The sequence below is a fragment of the Gadus chalcogrammus genome, chromosome 20, assembly GCF_026213295.1.
Source record: "Gadus chalcogrammus isolate NIFS_2021 chromosome 20, NIFS_Gcha_1.0, whole genome shotgun sequence".
NCBI lineage: Eukaryota > Metazoa > Chordata > Actinopteri > Gadiformes > Gadidae > Gadus > Gadus chalcogrammus.
The window spans coordinates 7777806-7800127 of NC_079431.1; the positions used below are offsets into that span (position 1 = coordinate 7777806).

General features: G+C 40.5%; 2 protein-coding genes across 6 annotated transcripts in view; one reads left to right on the forward strand and one right to left on the reverse strand.

Moving 5' to 3' along the window:
- Positions 1-11737, reverse strand: part of LOC130373747 (unconventional myosin-Ib-like) — a 34117-nt gene extending 22380 nt beyond the window's left edge. Inside the window, 1 exon segment of the mRNA XM_056580372.1 lies at positions 11675-11737. Within this exon segment, the coding sequence (XP_056436347.1) occupies positions 11675-11737 (63 nt within the window).
- A 1285-nt stretch (positions 11738-13022) lies between these two features.
- On the forward strand, positions 13023-22236 carry LOC130373377 (rac GTPase-activating protein 1-like). Of its 5 annotated transcripts, XM_056579822.1 has the most exons (16): positions 13026-13269; positions 13722-13924; positions 14396-14541; positions 14646-14718; positions 14823-14876; positions 15431-15532; positions 16292-16520; positions 16671-16822; positions 17138-17293; positions 17746-17841; positions 18200-18398; positions 19884-19989; positions 20258-20390; positions 20997-21108; positions 21599-21719; positions 21826-22236. In XM_056579822.1, the coding sequence occupies exons 1-16, from the start codon at positions 13182-13184 to the stop codon at positions 21893-21895; spliced, it is 2040 nt and encodes a 679-aa protein (XP_056435797.1). In that variant the 5' UTR covers positions 13026-13181; the 3' UTR covers positions 21896-22236. The 5 variants fall into 5 exon arrangements, with proteins under 5 accessions (XP_056435801.1, XP_056435800.1, XP_056435799.1 ...); XM_056579826.1 differs by lacking the exon at positions 13722-13924 and having other exon boundaries at positions 13023-13269; XM_056579825.1 differs by lacking the exon at positions 21826-22236 and having other exon boundaries at positions 13025-13269; positions 20258-20425; positions 20997-21104; positions 21599-21689.
- The last annotated feature ends 86 nt before the right edge of the window (positions 22237-22322 follow it).

Genomic DNA, 22322 nt, shown 5'->3' on the forward strand with positions numbered 1-22322 from the left:
CGGAATGTGAAACCAGATTACCTCACATGAAACACTAAGATTACATTTGAAGACCCTGCAATAGCAAGATGGCAAGAACAATCACGGAACAGAATGTGAAACCAGATTACATCACACACACACTAGATTTACATTTAGACAACCCTGCAGAATACAGGGTGGCAATCATACACGGAATAGTATACAAACCCTAATTTTCCATCACATTGACCCAGATTAGGAAAAGTTAGCCCTTTTTAACACGGTTAACACAGTACCGTATGGGACAACAAAAAGGAAACAAAATCACCACATACAAAAATACAGAAAAAAACTAGTCGAGTTTGAGATAGAAGCATCATTCAACCTCACTGAAGAAGAACTCAACTGAAAAGCCAAAATAATCATCCTGGAAATGACCCTTGGCACTCAAGCTATGAAGGCCACCTGGGTCTGAAAATGTAAGCAAATGTACCATCCATCACAATAGAAGGTAGTACAACAACAGCAGTGAGATGTTTCTTGTGTCTTTTCTGCATCGTATTCTTCTTAAAAATAAGATTCAAGAAGAAGATCTCAGATTTTGTTGGTCTTCCCTTTACACACATTTCACTCTTTTTGAACAGCGTTACAAACACTGGCAATGCTGGTATTAATGAAATTAGACTAAAATTAAGATTAGGTTCAAAGTAAGATCATAAGGATGTTTCTATGTTGATATAGTGCACAACATGTAAAACAAGGTTCTGTGAGGTCATGGACAGGACGAAGACGTTAGATAGGTCTAGTTAAATTCAATCAGTATTATGGCTGAACTGAGAAAATATTATTTATCTTTATTCCAGTTTTTATTCTTGACAATCCTAGTGATGTTTCACTGAAAGAGTATTATTTGATCTGGACAGAAACTTGGCTTTCACTTAATGCAATGAAATAAGTAGGGTTTCTCTTTCGAGTTTACTTTGGGATTTCTATGGGTGACACAAGCCTAATTTGCTCTTTGTTCATCAACCATTGTGTATGCACAGCCTATGGTGTAGAGAAGTCTCAAAGGTCTTCTTGTTGAATTGCTAGACAAGGCTTAACAGCATTATAATAATATGATATAATAATGTAATCCTTAATACGCATTTTCTACAACAGTAATACAACTACTACAAGCGGGATGCATAGCCATTAGACATAACCATAGAATAGAACCAAACCTTAACATATTTTGCAAATGGGAGTTACCAGTTTAAAATGTGTTCATTAAATAGCTGCTACGATTTGATATATGCATGTATCTGGAGATGCGTTAGCTTCTTCTCTGATTTGATTAATACAAGAGGCTGATTGTTGATCCAGAAAAGCTATCGCCATGAATAGTCAAAAGACCAATTATGCCTGCACAGGTCAGGAGGCCAGAGACCTACACATCTCGCACATGCATGGGAACATGATGACATGACCCTGCATGCTCTGTCTAATAAGGTCCAGGTAAGTCCAAAGATAGGAAAATCCTAATTGAAATGGAATTCAGGGTCTATACTTGAAAAGAAGAAAACCTGGATAATAAGCATGGGGCAAAATATAGCCGGAATGGGATGAGGTCACACACATGTGACAGGCCATGTGCTAGCTGTAGGTTTAGTTATTCGAGGGGGAGCTGAAATATAAGATTGTATATTATTTGAACATCTATACATTTCTGGCACAATATGAGGGGGAAAAAAGGGTTGTTTTGACACCGTTTTATTCTGAAACCAAACAGGCAGCTATTTGAATGTCAAGCCAAGACCATCTGATTTCAAGTAGAAACAAGGACGAAGAGGTGTAAAGTAAAACACTAAAATCTCTGTCACTGGCACAATATTGGTTGTGGCATCGCCAAGATTGGCTAAGATCAATATCATTTGTTGAAATTAAATGAAATTAAATTAAATGAATTCTACAATGTATTGACAATCATGACGATAAAGTCTCATCTGGTTTTAAAAAACATCCAAGTGCAGTGACACTGCCTCCTGCACAAACGGGGTTTAATTAAACTTCCTTAAACAGTTAAGGATAAAGTCTTCACTGCTTAATGCCCCGTCAGCCTGCCATGAATTTGATCACAAGCTGGGGTTATTTACACCAAAGGGGGCAGAGTTAATCTGCCTTGATGCTCTTGGATCTCTAATCAAATAGAGATTGTAAATATCGCAGTATAATCCACCCAACTCCTGTAGTGAGTTAGCTTCCGGACTTCAGCCATGAAAATAGAAATAGAGAAAATACATAATAAATTATTGATTTGCTTTTTGATTTCAACCCTGATATTTAATTGGCGTGCAGCCAAGAAAAAAAGATTTGGACCAGCACCATAACCTAGAAAACCGAGCAGTAATAAGAAAACTCTTATAAAACTCAGTCCAGAGAAATAATTCCCTGCAAATCTGATGCATTGATAATATAACAGAGTGTCCGTTATGGTCGGGGCTTTCTAAATATAAAAAGGCAAAACAAGGATATTTCAGTACAAAGCAATATCAAACACCATTTGGGTTCTTTGATGTGAATTGTGTGCCTTTGTAGGTAGAATAATTCACTGATCTTTTTGGTCCAAAGACCAATGCAATGTTCAATTTGAACGATTACAAATTGATTGGTAGTTTAAATAAAATAAAAGAATCAAATCCCAATAGTAAAGCTGGTTAAAAAAAATTCAATGGGTCAATCTTAGAATCTTTCAGTCTCTATGCATATATTTCTGGGTTGATTCACAATATGCATATGCTGAGGAAGCCTTTAGGCCAAAACCTCTGCTGAAAGGATTAAGTTCAAAGGCAGGCAGGAAAATTACTCACAGATTCAAGGTCTTCAACGGCACAGCAGGCCCTCTTAAAGTGACACGACTTCAGCAACTTTCACTTGCACTGCTGAGCTTTCATACATTCTTTCCCGGTCGTGGCCACGCCACGGCTCCCCTTCAGTCCCAGTGAGCATTGTAGATCTTGGCGATGTAAGCAATTTAAAAAACACTTATATGACCTGTTCTTGTGCGCATGAAGTGTTTCACATGCGTCATACACTGTTCACACAGACCCAGAAACATGTCAAAACTACGTCGAGCTGTGTGGAAAAAAAACATGTGCAATGTTGCAATATGATACAAAATATGGTTCATCCACAGACAATTGGACGCTTGTGATGGTTTGAATGTTTTTTTTACATTCAAATAAATAAAATCAACGTGTATCCGTGATCCTGTAGTTAAAACCACCTGGCTAATTACAGGTTACAACAACTGCATAATCACCTGGCAAAACTGCACAAATTGAATCCGATAATCTTTGTGAAAGAATATTGACGATTCTCGCAACCAAGCGTTAGAAAGATGGAGTCTGTGTAGCAGCTAAAGAACCCCGTTCCACCGGCCATATGTGAAGCGTGCGTCCGTGTCCCATGTATCTCAATCTCAACCCTTTAGAGTGAAGCTTCACTGGACACCGGCACACCTCAGTGTATAGTAGTGACCTTACAGTAAGGCCCCAATGGACAAAATGATTGAGGTAGAGTGTTTAACTTAGCTTAAAATGGGTATTGTGTCCGTAGGTATGTTGCATATACATCTAGCATAATACACATTGCATATACACTGTTCCACAGACCTGGAACAGTTAATATGCAAGATGCGTTTTTTTTAGCAAAAACGACCACAAACAATGTATATTGTTAAGGTGCTTGTAGTGTTTTTTAAACCAATGATTTCCAGTGTTATGTTTATTGTATTATTGTATGAAGATTTAAATGAATATATAAGCTAGTAGCCTATTATATTTGACCTAACGCCGGATTGGTAAAACAAAATCAATCACCTCACTTGAACCGAATCTAAAATAAACCAACAAAAGTAACATTGATAAAATATGAACACATCCAATTTATTGTTGAGTGTTTATTTATAAATATTTATTCAGACTGGAACTGATTAAAGAAAGAATGAAAGCACATTAATCAAACCATTATGTTTAATGTCTGTGCCATAAAGGCAGGGAATTTGAAAGAAATTAAAGTAAGTTGTAGTTTGAAATACCTATGGCAAACCAAAAATCATTAGATTAACAGTGCCTTTGTTGAAATAGAGCCACACATGTTAAAATGTTTTTATCGAAACAATAACAAATCCTAGGCAAATAAAATAGAATTTTCTGTTTATTTTCTTTCCATTCATTTGGTCCCTTTCTTTGAATTAAAATGGGACACGGGGGGAATAAACCACTTCTGAAAAACAGACCTGGGACTTCTAACACACCATCTAACCTTATTTTTGTTACTGACTTAATAAGCAATTCTGAATTTCTGACATACACTAACAAATATATAATGACTGCAAACTTCTTGAAACATAAATTTCCCAGATTTTTGCAATGACAGTTCTATTGAAAATACATTTGTAGAGACCTTTTAACGGGACACTTACTGTTCTAATACTAAATATTACTGTTGATTATTGTAAAACCATTAGCTGAAGACAGAATGAGGGAACAATAGAAAGGTATGACAAATTAAATCTTCACAGGGCTCTTAAAGATGGGTTTAATATATCATGTAACCTGCCTCATTAGAGCCGTTGGCTTTTGTGATGGTGGTCATCCATCACATCCCAATGTCACACAGGTCCAGACCATCTGAGCCTTGCTAAGATCATATTGATCCAGCATGTAGGCCTACCTGGATTTCAATTAGCACGTCCACATTCTATTATGTTGTCGTTGTTTTTTTAACAAAACCACAGCAGGGCACAGTCCAGAAAACGTTGCACAAAGACAACCAGTTTAATAGAAAATGTGCTCAAACCAGGATGCCCTATATATTGTGACTGATCATAATATCTGTGGGAAAAAAGATTGATGCTTGAGTTCCTCCTGAAGACAGGATAGTCCATCTTGCGAATACCAAAAGCTCTAAAATAATGTCAGAGAGTTCAGTTGATAACAATAGGATGTGATACTGCTGACAATTATTTTCTTCTGAGAATGAAATGTTGGGAAAGACTTAAAAATAAAGTATATCTTGCCATCTACCCTTGGCAACTTGAGCAAAGATGAAAAAATATGTTAATCCTGTATGTTTTTAAAAGAAAGAATAACAACATTGAACCATTAAAATTTCAAAACAGATAAAATGTACTCAAATCCAAATCAGCCTTTTTTTGTTCTTGCCAAGTGTCAAAACATTAAACCATGAATAATTATGACATTTCAAATAATATCTATATTGGCAGATAAAACATTTAGCCAAAGTATGTCAGCCACAAGCAAGCTTTCTGACCCGACTACTTGCAGGATTCCCTCGTCATTTTCATGTGATGACTTGAAGCAAATCGTTTCCCAAGAAAATAAATGAATATTGAGCAGAATATTTTAATCACAGATAACGAATAATAATGTGTTCTTCAAGGCAAGTCTATTTGAACACATTGTAAACAATGTTAATACACAATCCTCAGTGGCGATAGGCATTCTATTGTCTGTTAGCGTAGACAACAGAATGGAGTAAATAATGTCTAATCCTCTCGTTCGGTTGGTTTATTACTGCTGCATCATGTGTATATTGAAATCGCAGGACAACAATGCATGTTCATTAGACTGATAGTGTTTTCTAATCTCACTCAATTTGAGTTTTCATATTTTCTACAGTGCCTTAAAATTACCATTTAGTGGCTGTGCTGAAACTCTTACGGTTTTAATGTCTTATAGTGGCAGATACAGCAGGGAATTGTTTTTTTATTTTTGTAATTAGTTTCACTTAATTGTAATACCCAGATAATTGATATTCCCATGCATAACCAGGAAGTATCAAGTCAATTATAATTTATTCTAATGTTGTTTTAACTCTTCACAAATAAATACAAGGTTCAGCATTTGTGAATGGGCTTCCACAAATTTAAATGCATGATTATTTTCCTCACTACTAAAAAAAAAGAGTTGAAAAAGGAGGTGATGCAGAAATGCAAAATGTAAGACCAACCTAATCCACTTGACCAGGGCAAGCCATTAAGAATAACAATAACAACATAATCACAGCAAGGGAGATCAAATGGGCCAATGGGTTGAAAGGAGAGGACAGACGTTCAGAGAAGCTGTTCTTGGTTTTATTTAAGTTTTTTTAATCTATTGACAAGATTAATGATCACTATATTTTGTTACCCCCGAAAGAACAGTAGAAAAAATAACTTCATGGTCTTTCAGACCCCTGGATAAGTGCCCTTATTTGTGAAGAAGAGCAGAGAACTATCCTGTTGAGTTATTTAATGCTGCTTAGGTTTATGCTGTGTGTGCACTGGTCCCAAGTAAGAACACATATCAAGTTATATTGATATGGTATAACAATGAACCATTGCATAAAATAAAGGGTCAATGTCAAATAACTCTACTGCACCAAATTAACTGACTTATTTAGAGGGGAACACTGGGTCGCTGGATTTAATAATAATTGCATTTAATTTTGATAACCTCACTGAATTACTTTGCATAAACAAGACCCAAACCAAGGTGCAAACACACACAATAAGCCAACATGTGACTGCTTTCCCTGAGGATAATGTTGAGTTGGCAGACTCATTCTCACACACCATTAATATACACACCACTACTTAGTCTTTATTCAACACTGAACAAAGACATCTGACAAAGAAAGATTAAAAATGTTTGTGCTGGTGCTGAAAGCAAAATCAGCCATAGGGCCTAGTCATTCAGAAGCTTTCTAAATCTATTCAATATCCCTGTGGCAATCCTTCCTCCTTAGTTTTCGATGGGAATTCACACGGGCCCTGTTCTCTCACTAATTGCTTCTTTTTTTGCCAGGGCAAAATGATGGCTGATCTCGGGGGGGAACAGATGAAAGATGTAATAAATAAAACCCCAACATCCCTATAAGGCACTGATGAGTGCCGCTCAACCTTGAAACTCACTTGACAGCCTTTCTGACTAGTACCAAGGGGACTGTATGCTCAACTAGCATCATAAAACTATCAACAATTGGGTTTTTCACGTTAGGATCAGATAAAATATTAGACAAGATAAGGCTGTCAATGTCTAGTAACTGTATATCAAAGATGTGTTTTATTTAGCAAAAAACACATTCATTCATATTAAATAAATATATATACACAGTCACACAGATTGCTACACCACTATATTTCGTGGAAAAGCACATTGGTACATCTAAAACATTGCTTGAGAACAGACTGTTAGACATCACTTTAATTAACCAGTAGTTGATAACAGGTTCCTGAAAGTCTACCTAATGAGCAATTATTTAAGTTTTGCACCTGATTTATGATTTGATTTACTACAAATTGGGTGGCACATGATACATAATCAATAACCATTTATTTCTATTGCTCTCCATAAGTTATGATTATATGTACATAAAGAGGTGCATCATATGTTAGTGGCAATGCATGTGTATAACTCACAAGTTTTTTCCTTGATAAATTATGATCTGAGCATATGAGACTATAAACACAGAACACACACACTTTTAAAAACACTTGTTAACGTACCTGCTCCCTTTCCCTTGAGTGCAGTCAGCGTGTAAGTTGTTCATCTAAAACCCATCTAATTAATTATTCAAGGGTATTATTTTCTACATTGAATCTATTTCCTGCATCAGCGATGCCAATAATGGCTCCCGGAGGATTCCTGAGGTGCCATACTTTGGTGTTCCTCAATATAAAACGCATCGCCTTCATGATTGTGTTGCAGGCAGCGTCAATACACGTACACACACACCGAGACACATACACACAAAACACCAATGTTGCAAAGGATTGCCATGTTGGGAAAAGTACACTGCATTGTAAAAGTTCTGACATTAAAGAAGGTCTCAACTAACATAAATGGCACATGTACAAATTCAATTCATCCCTTACAGTGTAGAGAAGCTCCTGGCCAGATGGGTCCCGTATTGCCTCCAGTCTCATGTAACTTGTAATGTAACTAATTTACCAATTCTTGGCTTAAATGCACTGCAACTGTAATGGCTTATCTAGAGCAAATTAAAGCATGACCTATTGAGAGTTTATATTAGTATTCATTATGATCATAAAATGAAAGACTTCACCAGGACCTTCGCTGAGTTATCTCCAAAAAGAGAAGGTGAAGGACCATGGTTGACAACAAAAGGGGGTATACGCTGTGTCTGAGTGATAAGCAATCTTTTCAAGGTTTGTTAAATTTTGCACAATTTGTTTTTCCACCATTTGTTTGCGGTAGCGAATGTCAGCCACTTCAGGTTGAAAACAATGGTATCAATTCTTGAAGGTGTTCATTGAAAATTTGTTCTGAAAACGGTCAATAAAAGGATGAGGTTGTTGACAAATCAGAGGCACCCAATGGGCTTCCTTGACAAGCAAAATGCCAAACAGAAAACAAGACATGGCTTGCTTTGTCTGTCAATTTCAATGATAAACTGTGTCGATGTGGACGAGAGATTCCGTTCAAAACATTTTCTGGTGGTGCAATACCTTGGTGGAGATCTAGTGTCATCTGACAAGCCTTGCTGCTACACTGTGGCTGTAATTTTTTATTGTTGCAAGTACTGATATTTCTTATTCTCACCCTTATCCTTGCCCTGCGCCACTGAATACTCTCATAGCTGTGGTTTGTAGTGCCATTTGACATTGTGTGACAGCAATTTGAACCCTAACCCTAACTAAAAAAGGGAAATTGAAGCATCCAAAGCAAAGTACCAAATAATGAAATATTTTTGTTGATTAAAGATTAGATCATTCAAGAGAGGTGGCCACAGAATATGACCTACTTAAAGACAATAACAAAATACATTTAGTAACATTTTCCTTGGTTAGACTCACACATTATCTAAGACACAAAGAAGAGATACATTCTCTTATATTTCTACAAACCCGGTTTGAACACGTAACCATCCAATAGGCATGCTGTTTGATAATAACCATCTTGACTGCCCCTACAATCCATGTGATGATTATACTTAGATGTTGTGATACAAGTAATACACGTCAGTGTTTCCCCTATAATTGTACAGACAGCCCAAGAGGACCCCCCCCTAGGCCAAAAATAATTATAAAAAAGATATGCAATTAAAAAAACGCAGCCTTACTATTAACATCAGACGTGATTCGCATATGCAGAAGCTTACTTTAATAATCGCGCCGGTAAAAAGACGGATGGAGTTCTCAACCGTATATTCTGATGAAGACGCACTTACCCTCTATCAAAATATCCTATATAACGTTCATAAATTATACTGTAATTGTTAAAATTTGAAATTCAAGTGTCTAATTGTGTGCGGATGAGTTGGTCAATGAGCAGTGGGTGTGTTTTAGAGACGTCAGTTGCCCTGTTCAATAACTGAAATAGGCTGAAATAGGCAAAACGTAACTGTTGTTATTCAACGGCACACCTTCATATTATCAGCAATCTATATTCACGTACCGCAGTGCAAGTAAACATTGGCTTGTAGCGCCGACCTCCATCGAGATGAATGATCAATACATATAACAGATGGCGATAATTATAGGTCTATGATTGTGGTTTACCACTATGGATGGTCGTACCATCCTTGTGATCACTCACACTGATCAGTGTTTTAAGTATTGATACACCAAGTGGACAAACATTTGAATGCAAACATAAATTGAAGCCCGTTATAATGATTATTTAGAATATAACATATACATATACATTGTTTTTATTGTTTTTCCACGCAAAGTATATTTTCTATGCCTCAGTAACTATCTTTCTAAAATGAAAAGGAATTCTTGAAATTGCAGGCACAAAATTTAACAATGACTCATGTGGACATATATTTGTCAATTATCTCTTCCCCAATATTAACTTTGGTAAAGAAAAACTGTGCAATTTCAATTTCTCCCCAATAATGGCTCCCATAAATAGATGCTTGTTTCATTTAAATGAAGGGGACAAATGAATCAAATGTCCCATTATCGTGGGCTGATTATTTCTGAGTGTGTTCTAAACAATGTTTTTCGCGGGAATTGGCACCAGTCTGCATTCCACAGAATTCCAGCACAAGAATTACATTGTTATCGCCGTAGCATGGAATGAGCAGTTCATTTAGAGAAAAAAATGTTTTGAAAGATCACAACAGAATTACATGCCTGTGTGAAGACAGATGAGTAAGGTGGTAGGGAGTACTGGAGGGGTGTGTGTGTGTGTGTGTGTGTGTGTGTGTGTGTGTGTGTGTGTGTGTGTGTGTGTGTGTGTGTGTGTGTGTGTGTGTGTGTGTGTGTGTGTGTGTCTAAAGTATAGAGAGGCAGGATTGGGAAAGATGGTGTTTATAATAAAGGAAATGGGAAACTGACAAAGCCAAATCAAAACTTGGTCCAATTTTAATATACAAAAGGTATGTTAAAAGTAGCTCTGGTCTATTGTGATTTAAACTGAAGTACTGTTATAGAAATTGGATGATGAAAGTGGTGACCTCAAGACTCACCTGGAGAAGACTACAGCTTTTTATCTCTCCTTCACGCATAAAGACTAATTTGCATCACAGGAGCAACTGTAATGCTAAGAATGTGAAGGCATGAGTAAAATGTGAACATCTAGACACTTTTTGGACAGCTGTACTGGAGCCCTATCTGAATACTTGGCAGAGGTCTTGCAACGTAGGCTGTGAATCAGCAATGGAAATGCAGTATTAACACGTTAGCATGCAGAACATTAAAAAAACTGCGCTGTTGTTTTTTTCTAACTTGCATTCCAAAGCTATATCTTTGAAATTCAACTCCCAGTGCATTGATAAAAAATAGTAAATAATTGTATTTATGTCTGCAGTCAGGCAGAGAGGAGATTAGATTGTACCTTCTCCTCTATTTAGCTCCAACTTTATGCATCAGTAACCTTAAGAGCTACTAAGTATAAGCCGTATAACATACCCCCAAGAGTGTAGTCTCTTAGTCGACCCCTGGTGAGATGCCAGAGCAGTTAGGGATAAACCATACAGGGATCTGTGCACAAAAACCCATCCATCCACCAAGGAAACAACCCATCCCCTGATTTCTTACTCATTCAATTCTTATTTCTTATTAAATTTTCCTGATTTCTTACTCTTAAAAGGTGACCAAAGGCCTCTGCGATTATGCTTAGCACTGCACCTGCCTCGGGCAAAGTGACTCAAGCCCTCTGACCCCTCTCAAAGCCTTAAATGGTAGTTTACTTTGAATAAACTGAAAAACAAGACCTGTCTTCTGATGACAACACACAGCTTACCCTTAAGGAGAATGTACACCGGTTCCCACACGGAGGCAGCACGGCCGGGGCATGGGATCGTTATAGCTCCGGATCACGCACCTCTTCCATACCGTATCTGGCCTCGATTGGCCTTTACATTGACCAGGCTAAGGTCAACCAAACACAAGAGAGCTCTGTTCAACCACCTTTGTTGTCACACACACACACACACACACACACACACACACACACACACACACACACACACACACACACACACACACACACACACACACCCACACACACACCACACACACACACACACACACACCACACACACACACCAAGAGTGCCCTCTGCTGCGGGACAGAGCAAGTCCACCAGCCCAATCCACTCAGGTTAGCAGGAATAGCTGAGGGCGTTACATCAGAAAACAAGAACCTAACCTTCATTAACAGAATAACTAATTTACAGTTGAACTGTCCTCTTACCTGGAACTTCTTTGCATCAAACTCAGAGAGAGCAAACTCTTTGAAGTAGGCCATGGCATTCATCAAGAGATCTAGAAGCGATTGGAATTACACAAAAAGATAAAAATATAAGAAATTCGGTTTTTCATTTTGAGGTGCGGTCACATGGATAAGTGAAGAACATAAACAGCTAGGGCCCCATAGCAGGAATAGTGGCACCGTCATCCCCAATTGATCTGTCTCTCAAATATATGATCAGTCTCGGTTCGGTCATGAACCGAGCTTACAGGAAGGAAGACTTTGATTTGTTAGTTGGACATAACTATAGTTGATGAGCCATCATAAGTTATGTTATCATGAAGGAATCATGAGGAAGCATTTCGACAGTTGGTGCCAGCTAAGCAAAAACATCCACACATCCTTTCCCACACACACCCACAACCACCCACACACACACACACCTTTAATCTTAATCGGGGGGCAACCTGAGGGGCTTGGAAGTGATGCAAATATTCACGCCGCTACCCCCCATGAATTTGAGATAGTCTTGCATTATGCAATGGCAGGCTACTGCTTCATCTAGTCACCTCCCTGGCCTGCGACAGTACTGAGTGCTTGTGTGCGTGGCTAATAAATATTGTAGAAGGCTACATTTTTGACCATCTACCCTATTGCATAAATCACGAATCTTTCCCGACCCCACATGATCAAGGTTTCAATTGCTACTGACGCATGGCTGCCTGCCGGATGTATAATAAGAACTGTCCCCTCTTGACTCCGCACTTTTAATGTGGTCTGACGGACAAATGTCTGTTTTTCCTGCCTTGCTCTCAAGAGACCAAAGATGGGAGGAATGCGTTTCAATGTGTCACTTCAACCTTGATAGTCGATATGACGCATTTTAAGGAAGTAATGGTCTAGGACTAGGTTAATGTCAGGCAGGTTAAAGTTTGTCATCTTCAAATAAAAGGAATGACGCATACTTTAGGAAAGCTAAAGCACTTACCAGAGTACAAAAGTTGAAGTTATATCATACAAGGCTATGGTTTGTTAAATACTGAAACATGGATTTCGGACGTTAGGACTACCTTTTAACGGCCCCTTCACGGTGGGCATGTTTCCATCCTTTTTCACTATGCATATTTTTGCACTTTTTTTCAAGTTGTGGTCGCCGACTATCTCGTTCAAGTGTGCACCTCATCCTTATGCCTGTACATCTTGGCATGTGGGCGAGATTTGTACAAGAAAATATGAGTCTCTTCCACCCCGCAAAACGATGACCGCTACGCGGCGAAGCAACATGTCACAGTTTATACCGTTTTAGCTTTCTACGGTCTTCCCGCCCTTTTAATCACACTGATCATTACCCATCCGTGTAAACCGATCCGTCGACGGTACGGTGAGGAACAGGTCTTGTTTGCCCCAAGGTTTTTCCACGTAAGGGATAAATCACCCAAGGGAAATGTGGACGTAGGCTCTTCGAAACGTAATCATCCATGCTGAGGGTAGAACTTTTCTGCCATCAGCGATGGGGGAATCTCGGGTCATTGTGGGAGAACTTCTGGCCTTGTGCCTCGAGAGGATTACTATGGAAAATGCATTGGCCACAGAGCTCGGTAAGACACGATCTGAGGGGGAGGACATGGGGGTTAGCTTAGTTCCTCCGTGGCATAAATTATCGGTGAAAGGGCCAAACGCCTTAGGACTAATAAAGGCATAAAGGTCCCAGTGCACATTCGTGAATTTTGAAAGTCTCGTGGTTGATGAGTTCTCGTTAAATCAACCCATTGATTATAATCGTGTGCGTAGTACAGAGGGAATGGTTTTAGAAACCCTAGTCGGATGAAGTGCCTGCAATATCATGAAGCGTATTCCCGTCGCCTTTTTTTAATTTCAGGGATTTCCTTCTTCCGTTAGGTCTGTGTTTCCTCATGGGTGACCGTAGCGTGTATATTGGCGTCAATGCATTGATGATTGATCGTGTCGACGATTGATAAACATGTTTCATGATCGACACCAGAGTGAACATCACACACCTATGGTTTTCTCTACCCTCACCCCTGTCCAGAGTTTGTTGAAGTTGTCAAAAACTTCGAGTCAACCAGAAAGAAATGGCTTCACACGGAGCTAGAGATGAAGAAGTATAAGGAACTCCTCGTCAAATCAGATGTCGCCAAGGCGGCTCTGGAGGTCAAATTGAAACACGCGAGAAACCAGGTGGACGTGGAGATAAAGAAGCGGTATAAGATTGAGGCAGACTACCAGTATTTGGTGAGTTGGTTGCAGAGATCAATGGATTTCAGCCTCCAAACGTTCAGCTCTGTTGCATTAATAGTGATAAAAGATCAATAATGCTTAGCAAAACCACATCTCAGAACCGTAGGCCTGTTTAACCATCTTGGGATTTATGTTTGGGTTTGGTTTTGGTTTTGCTATTGCGGTTAATGAAAACAAAATAACTATTGCATGCAAAAAGGGTCAGGATTTCCTTCTTATGAGATGTCAACTAAAGTAAGGTGTTTGGTGTTCAGTGCCACAGCTGTTGTGGAGTAGGCCCTGCAGCAATGCACAAGGACACTTCTGCCTTTTTGTATTCATTGTCATTGCAGCGTTAAATTATTAGCTTTGTTATTTTTACATGCATCATTCATGTTTGGGAGAGAAATGGGTTTATTTATGTGGTCTGTGTGTGTGTATTTTTTCTTGAACGCCACTACATGACATGCTGTTGTTTCTGTCCAGGAGCGACAGATGCAGCTAATGTGTGACATCCTTGTCCATGACGGCAAGTCCAGCGCATGTCTGAACGATGAGCAGAAATCACTACTGGCCACTTTTGACCACAAGGGAAAAGGATCCAATATCACCCAGCTCCGGAGTGGTAAACGGTAAACCACTTCTGTTTTTAGTTATTGTCTTCTGTTCAAAAACAGAACAGAAACTTCTGATTTGAAATTGATTGCTTAAATGCTCTGTCCTTGTTTTCCTAAAGGTTTTCCATCATCGACGAGTCGTCTTTCCTGTCACACTCCGACATCAGCTACGATAGAACAGACGACGACTTGGTTTGTTCACTGCACTGTTGTGTACATATACCTTATTGTCTTTTTAAGAGATCCGCTTTTTCTAGAATGTAACTCTTGCCACCTGACTCTGGATCCATCTGCAGGACCTGGACACAACTGTGATCAAGCCCTTGAGGTCCAGAGCCCGGGAAAAGAGGGTAGGCACTGTAGGCCAACGCTGGGTTAACCTTAATGACGACATAAGGTCACACAATTGCACCGTTATGTTTGTAAATCACAGTTAAACAATGGGTTAATTTGAGGATGTACTTGCCTGTTGGTGTAAAATTGCGATTGCTTAAGTGTCTCCCAACCAATCGTAAAGGGGCATAGCTTGATTGGTTGGCTGGATAGTCATATAGTTCCCAAAGCCTTGACTGTAAAACTTGGCCTACACAGTTCTGTGAACCAACTGCTCATCCCTTTTGTATTCCAGACCTGTCGTTGATCTAGTTGGTAAGAGAAAGAAGTTTTCCAGCGTTTTTTTTTCTTTTTATTAAGTGAGAACAACATAAACCAACCGACTAAAACATATAGTTTATGTCTTGTAAAGTGGTTTCCCCTCTCTTTCTTTCGCTCACCTGGCCGACGCCTAGTCACACATTAACATAAAACGACCTGGCTACCTGACTTCATATCAGGTAGCCAGTCACACTATGGCCGGTGGTTTAAAAGATTTCCATTTTTTAATTTGTTCCGACATGTGTTTTAGAGGTCATCCATGGGACCAATGGCAATAGCAGCGTCCATAGGTCATCGAGGGAGACTGGGGAACATCTCTGAGAATGTTCCGGAAAGAAAAGCTTTGGAAAAGGTAAATGGAAATATGCATGCTTGGAAAATGTGTATTTTTTCCAGCGTTGCTTGCATGCAAAAATAATTTAAAGTACCTTGGATTTCATTATGATTATCATATTTTTGTCATTTGGTCCACCTTGTTTCATTATTTTGAGACTGGACATATTTTCTTTATTTTTCATGTTTTCCAGTATTTTTGCTCATGGTGGTTGACCATATGGAAAAAAACTAATTCATGTGGTTCACTCTTGGGATTTTGCTGGAAGGAGTGCAAACAAAATTCAATTTCAGCAAAACTGTTCAGTGAAGGTAGATTTATACACACTTTTGCTGTAGTTTTATTTTCCGAAAAGAGGTGGTAGGCGAGAGGACCATAGGCTATAGACGAACAAGGGAGACATTGCCTACACACCTCAATGGCCGACACCAACTCACACGCGTGTCTAATATTTCACTGTGGTTAACAAAAGATTAGCATGTCCCTGGTGTGACAAGACCTCACAGTGATTTAAGAAATGTTATTCCACCCCCAATGAATTTGTGCACAGCGAGTTGTCTGTTCCTATTTCGTGGCTCATCCATCACATCTTGGTCCACTGTTGGTGACACCCTCCCTCTCTGTGCAGGCGTGCACACCTGTGTGCTTGGACAGAAATCCATCTGGACCACAGCCAAAATGCTGGTCTCCCGCCATTGGCAGATTGCCTGTGTACATTCATACACGCGCCTACGGTCCCTGTTATTTAACCATGACCACTCTGTTTAATTTTTAAAGTGTCTCCCTGACATTCCCGAGTTCACCTGCCCGGCTTCCACGCACGCTAGCTCCAGCCGCCTGGCCCCCTGTCAGTCTGTTGTCATCCAGGAGGCGGAGACCCTTGTGAAGGCGTCGCTCACGACCCCGGAAAACGGAGGTCGGGTTCGGATGGAGATCGCCATCACCCAGAAGACCCCGGAGAACGGCTCCAGGAGACTGTCCCAGGAACGCCTGAGCGGTGACGGAGGTGAGGGTGAAGTTTGGCTGCCGACTGCGGTTTAAGACCAATTAATTTTACGAACCGCCGTTGTCGTGCCGTAGATGAGAACGCTTTCCCTGGATGTACCACAGAATGGCCTTCACAGTTTATTGTTGTTGTTCCTCCACTTCACCTCAGAGCAAACCTCTGTGTGGGGGCCTAACGATGAGACGGTAGTGGAGCCTGAAACACTCGCAGAGACTAGGGTGAACCAGGCCAACCTTTACCAAGGGCCCATCTACACGCCCACGCTGGAGAGAACCCTGAAGCATGTTTTCCTCTCCAAAACGGTATCAACACACTTGCATGCTACACACACAGAAATAGATTAGAAATAATTATCTTTCCTGATACCGAATGTCTACAGGTTACTGCAAAATCTCGGTGGTGGTAATTGTATTTTGGATTCATTTTGACAGAAGGAAGAACGGCAGTGTTTCTAAACGTCTTTGCATTTAATTTTGAATCACAATGTTGCATTTCATTACAAATGTTTTTTTTTTTTTTTTTTTTTTTAAGAACAAACCCACGTACAATTGGCAGCTCAGTCTCTGAAACGGGTCTGTGATAGCCGGTCAAAGCTGAAAAAAACACTGTTCTTCCAGGTGATCCGACCAGAGACGTGCGTGCCGTGCGGCAAGAGGATCCGCTTTGGGAAGATGGCGCTGAAGTGTCGGGAATGCCGCGTGGTGGCCCATCCGGAATGCAAGCTGAAATGCACGGAAGGCTGCTCACCGTCCACCACGCCGAGCAAGCAAGCGGTACTGCTGTCTGTTAAACCCCTGGGCCCATGCAACACTGAAGCATTATAGGGTATTATATGGGATACAAATGGGGGGGGGGGCGCGATAACATCCAGGACCAATATCAAATCCCCTAATCCCACTGTATCAGAGGATTACGAGATGACTCAACCAAATCAGATACCAGTTTTAGTTCTCATTCTTTATCTGATCTTCGTGTCTGTCATTTATTCTTAGTAATCTGAAAACTATTCAATGAGTTGTCTCCATCTAAAACAATTCTGACGCAAGATTAAAAATGTTGGGTATTGTTTCCCAGACCAACATGTTCCAATATTCACCGATACATATTTTTAGGGTTGGATACTGTTGGTGTTGGCATCCTACATCACGGCCTTTTCAATATAGGACCTAAGGTGGGCTTGGATTCATGGACTTTTTATTTTTTGTATTCATCCTTTATCTTTAAGGACACTTTGGACAGCTTTGCGCCGGCGACTCACCCGAGGATCCCGCTCTTGGTCATACAGTGTGTGAATGAAATCGAGAGAAGGGGGCTAGAAGAAGTAAGTTAATTTCATCAATCAATCTCAACGAATGGTACTTCTAAGAAGTACTTGTACTTGTAGTACATGTTGGAACGCTTTTGAGTTTGCTGCCACCTACAGGCTTCAAAACGACCACTTTAATAACGCAGCCTTATCGGGTTTGATGTGCTACTTTAAAGCTCACCTGCCTAATCCCAGATTTGAGTAACATTTCCTCATCCACGACCATCCAATCCAACCAGGATGCACCTGCGCTAACACGAACGTTCTAAAGCTATCACAGCTGCAATGTGGCTCATCCTTCTTTCTTTTTCTTTTTAAAGAAAAGGAGACTGTGTTCCCTTCCTTTGATACCTCCCCCTGTCTCGCTCCACAGAGAGGCATCTACCGTGTCCCAGGGGGCGACCGGCTGGTGAAGGAGCTCAGGGAGAAGTACATCCAGGGGAAAGGCTCCCTGATGCTGCACAAGGTGGGCGAGATCCACGTCGTGTGCGGCCTCCTCAAGGACTTCTTCCGGAAGCTGAAGGAGCCGCTAGTCACCCACAAGCTCCACCGGAACTTCATGCAGGCGGCAGGTAGGTTCTGGTAGGACCTCGGGCTGGATCATGGCTGCAGGTCACGGTTTAAAAACGCCCGGGAAAGAGTGGAAATACGTCTGTGAAAGCGTCCAAACATCCAGCCAGGCTCTGATTGTTGTATTAATGTCATCATTACCCATGACCAAGCGGAGATGGGAGGAGCCTCACGATTTTGTCTCGGTTGAATTTGTACACAAATGGATAAATGTCAGGAGCTGAGAAAATGTATCACGGCTCCATAATCAGCCCTGCAGTTAGTCATCTTCACGATTGCAGGCTTATCGTATTATCACCAGCCTATTTTCCTGTGATTGTGGTGTCATTTCAAATAATTGATGCAAGCTTTCTAGCGTTCAAGTTCCCAAGATGACACTCGGTCGACATTATGTTAAGCACTGAAATTGTTTAGATACACATGAACAGAAGAACGCTTGACTAGAAGTGTTTCGGTGTTTATATTCTAAATGCATTGTATTTGATGAGCCGTGCCTGTGCCCAAGGCCTGGGTATAAAGTTAGTTCTTTAGCTCTTAATTTCCTTTCTTAACCGAAAATGGTCAATGACTGCAATACATAGATCATTACATTGCCACCCTACCCCCCTGCTGTCCTAGCAGCGTATTAATTTAATCAGACACGTCTACGATGTGAACGCCTATTTGTGCAGTTTAATTTTATTTTTTTCCACCAATACATGCTTTGTGTGGTGACACTCCCATAGTTTACTAAACTGAAGTAAAAACTGCCAAGCAGGCTGGCTGTGCGAGCGGGAGACCATACTTCCTTGTCTACTTGAGGCATTCATCACACAGTAGTGGTTGATGCCTTCTCATATGCCGGGGTTACATTTGGCTGGGTCGATCCGGGCGACAAATACACTCTGCCCCAGCATGCAAAGTGGTGACATAAACAAAACACAGGAGCGGACCTATCGTCTATGGTAGTATCACTTAGATTACCAGAATAAGCACACCCTGCTCTTGGGTGCATTTTCCTATCTAGACATGACAGGACCCAACCCGGTCCTCGTGTATAATGCTCCTGCAGCATATTTGTGATGGATGTGTGAACGGAGCGTGTGCAAGATGCTTTGGCACGCAGGGCAAGTTCGAACGCTGGCAAAGAGTGGCAAGATCTTGGTCTCCTGTATTAAGATGAAACTTGCATTGAAGCATCATTCATACTACTTTTTTTAACAATGCAAATACTTTATTCAAAAATGCTTTTTTTTGTAATGTGTGACGTCCTTTTTGTGTGATATTTTTGTGCTATTATTGGAGCTATTCCTTGAATAATGTATGACTTGCATTCACGGTGTGGGATGCAGGGCTGGTCTTTATACTGCTCCGTTTATCTGGTGCTGTACTTGTCATCATGCCAGTCTCTTGTGCTGTCAGAATAATGCATACCCCTTGGGTACCCTGGTAAATCATGGGCCCCACAATGCACCACATCCTAATTGAACCCATGGTGTCCGCACCAGAGATTCCTGATGAAGACAACGCTGTGGCCATCATGTACCAGGTCATCGGAGAGCTGCCCAGGGCTAATCGAGACACCATGGCGTTCCTCATGCTCCACTTGCAGAGGTTCGACCTCGTTTATGGCTCGCACCGATTCTCCCCTCGTCTGAAAAAACTAAGCGTTTATAACCATAAATATTTAATGTACGGGTATCCAGGGAAGTCAATGTACTTTATCGTATAGCATTTGTTGGACTTTGCTTCATTTACTCTTGGACAATAAAATTGCAACTATAATGCTGTAGTGTCTTTTAGACTGGATCCTTGAACACGTGACTGGCGTCGTTTGTTGAAGGTGTTGATATTTGATATATTTCTGACTCTTTTTATACAGGGTCATGAGGAGTCCACACTGTCAAATGGACAAGACCAACCTGGCACGGGTGTTTGGACCGACTATAGTGGGCCACGGTATGGCCGAGCCCCCTCCGAGAACAATCCTGAAGGACACCACAACACAACCCAGGGTCAGTTTCCTTCACCGAGGTCTGGCAAACTTGAGGTATTTGCTAGACTTTTTCTAAATGCACTATCGTTTTTTCAATGCGTGTGTGGAACTCTGAGGAAAGTATGCATTATTCATTTGTTATGGAACAAATTGAATGTAATGAGGTTATTTGAATGTTTAATAAGTGTCACCAATGGGAGAAATCGAAGGGTAACTAAATGCAAAAATTCCCTTTTCATTCATTATTTTCTCTATCTAGTAAAGTCAGTACGAGCAACATTGTTTATGAAATGTGGTGCGCATCGTGGCATTATACTGCCAGTGTAATATAGTGCTATAAGCGCTCCGTCTGATCAACACATCCACCAACGGAGGCTTTTTAACTCTGTGCCACTGTCACAGAAAGTACTGGGTAGAGCGTTCACATAACGGTTGGTGTGGGACATTCAAAAACATGGGATTTTGCATCCATTTGATTCTAAATTACATCTTAGAAACTGACAATTACCATCTTCTTTGATCAAGATCCCCATCCTTTAAAACGAAAAGGTACTGGCACTTTAAAGGTTGCATGATTGTAACTGATGCTGTACATTGGCTGACGGGCTTGATTTGGTTATTTCAGGTGGTTTGCTGCATGTTGTCCCTCTCTGAAGAGTACTGGAAACATTTACTGCAGAAGGACCAGGATTTCTCCATGACGGACAACGCCAACAACAACACCCCCAATAATGTCGGTATGCATATGCCGTCAGAAGCCTTTTGGTGATGTGCGAATCATTGAGTATGGATTTAATGCCACTTTGTTTGTTTTGGAGACGTTTACAATGACTGGTTGAAGGATAAAGCTTTGCTTTTATTGACGGTATGAATAAAAAGTGAGCAAGGGAATCCTGTACAGATTTCCTGCAATTTGACAAATGCAGCAATTTGTCTAACACAAAGCATAGTCTCTAATATCCTACTTTGCCAATGCAATTCAGACTGGCTCTCAGAGTAGAGCAGCCTGCAGGATTTTGGAGGATTCTGCAAATGACTGGCGTTTGATATCGCCAGCTATCCCATCTGGTATTAATAAGTAGATCTTGTCATGTTTTTATTTAGTTCACAATATAAAATGTTTAAATTAATCACTCAAAGTCTTGTCTGTGATTGTTGCAATGTAGACGCGTTCTGACTCATAAACCCGAGCTACTGTTATGTGTACAATGTTCATCCTTGTTTCAGCGCTTTCGACTCGGCTGTTCATGCCGCTGACGTCCCCTGAGATGGCCCTCCAGGCCTACAAGCCAGCCAGTAGGGCCTCCCTCCGCGGTCGCATGAGGAACTTTGGCCACGCATTCAACAAGTGAGGCCAGTCGTTATGTGTTCGGCGTCACCACTGTATTGCTATTACAATGGCAGAGTAATCCGCAATTCATTTGAATGTTTTAACCAACTTCTCTGCACATCAGTGGCAAGGTGAAGGCAGACCAAGAAAGGAAGTTCTTCTCAGCTCCTCAACTGCCAGGGAAATCGCATTGAAGAATATGTATATATTAAGACGGAAGAACTACAAGCACTTTTGTTCACAAGTAATGTCTCTAACACTTGTATAAAGTGGAGAGGGCGGGGGGAGAAACTGAGGTAATGAATTCTGTATTGCCGCTGATCTACGAAGTATTATGGTTGTGGTCCAGTAGGACTCTAATTGGGTCCTAATGGTGCAATAATGAAAGCAATTTGATTTGTATGAAACTGACTTCATTTCTTTTTAACCACTTAAGAGATGTGCATCCTTGAAAAGCCCTGACTCTTTAAAGAGTTTCTGTAATAATAAAATATAATTGTTTGTAATAAATATTTCTAACTATCTTCAGCAAAAAAATAATGACTTGAAATACGACCTTGTCTACCGACACCAGTTCGACTTGAAATTGGAAACGTTCTCTAAACGGTGCCCCCAAGAGAT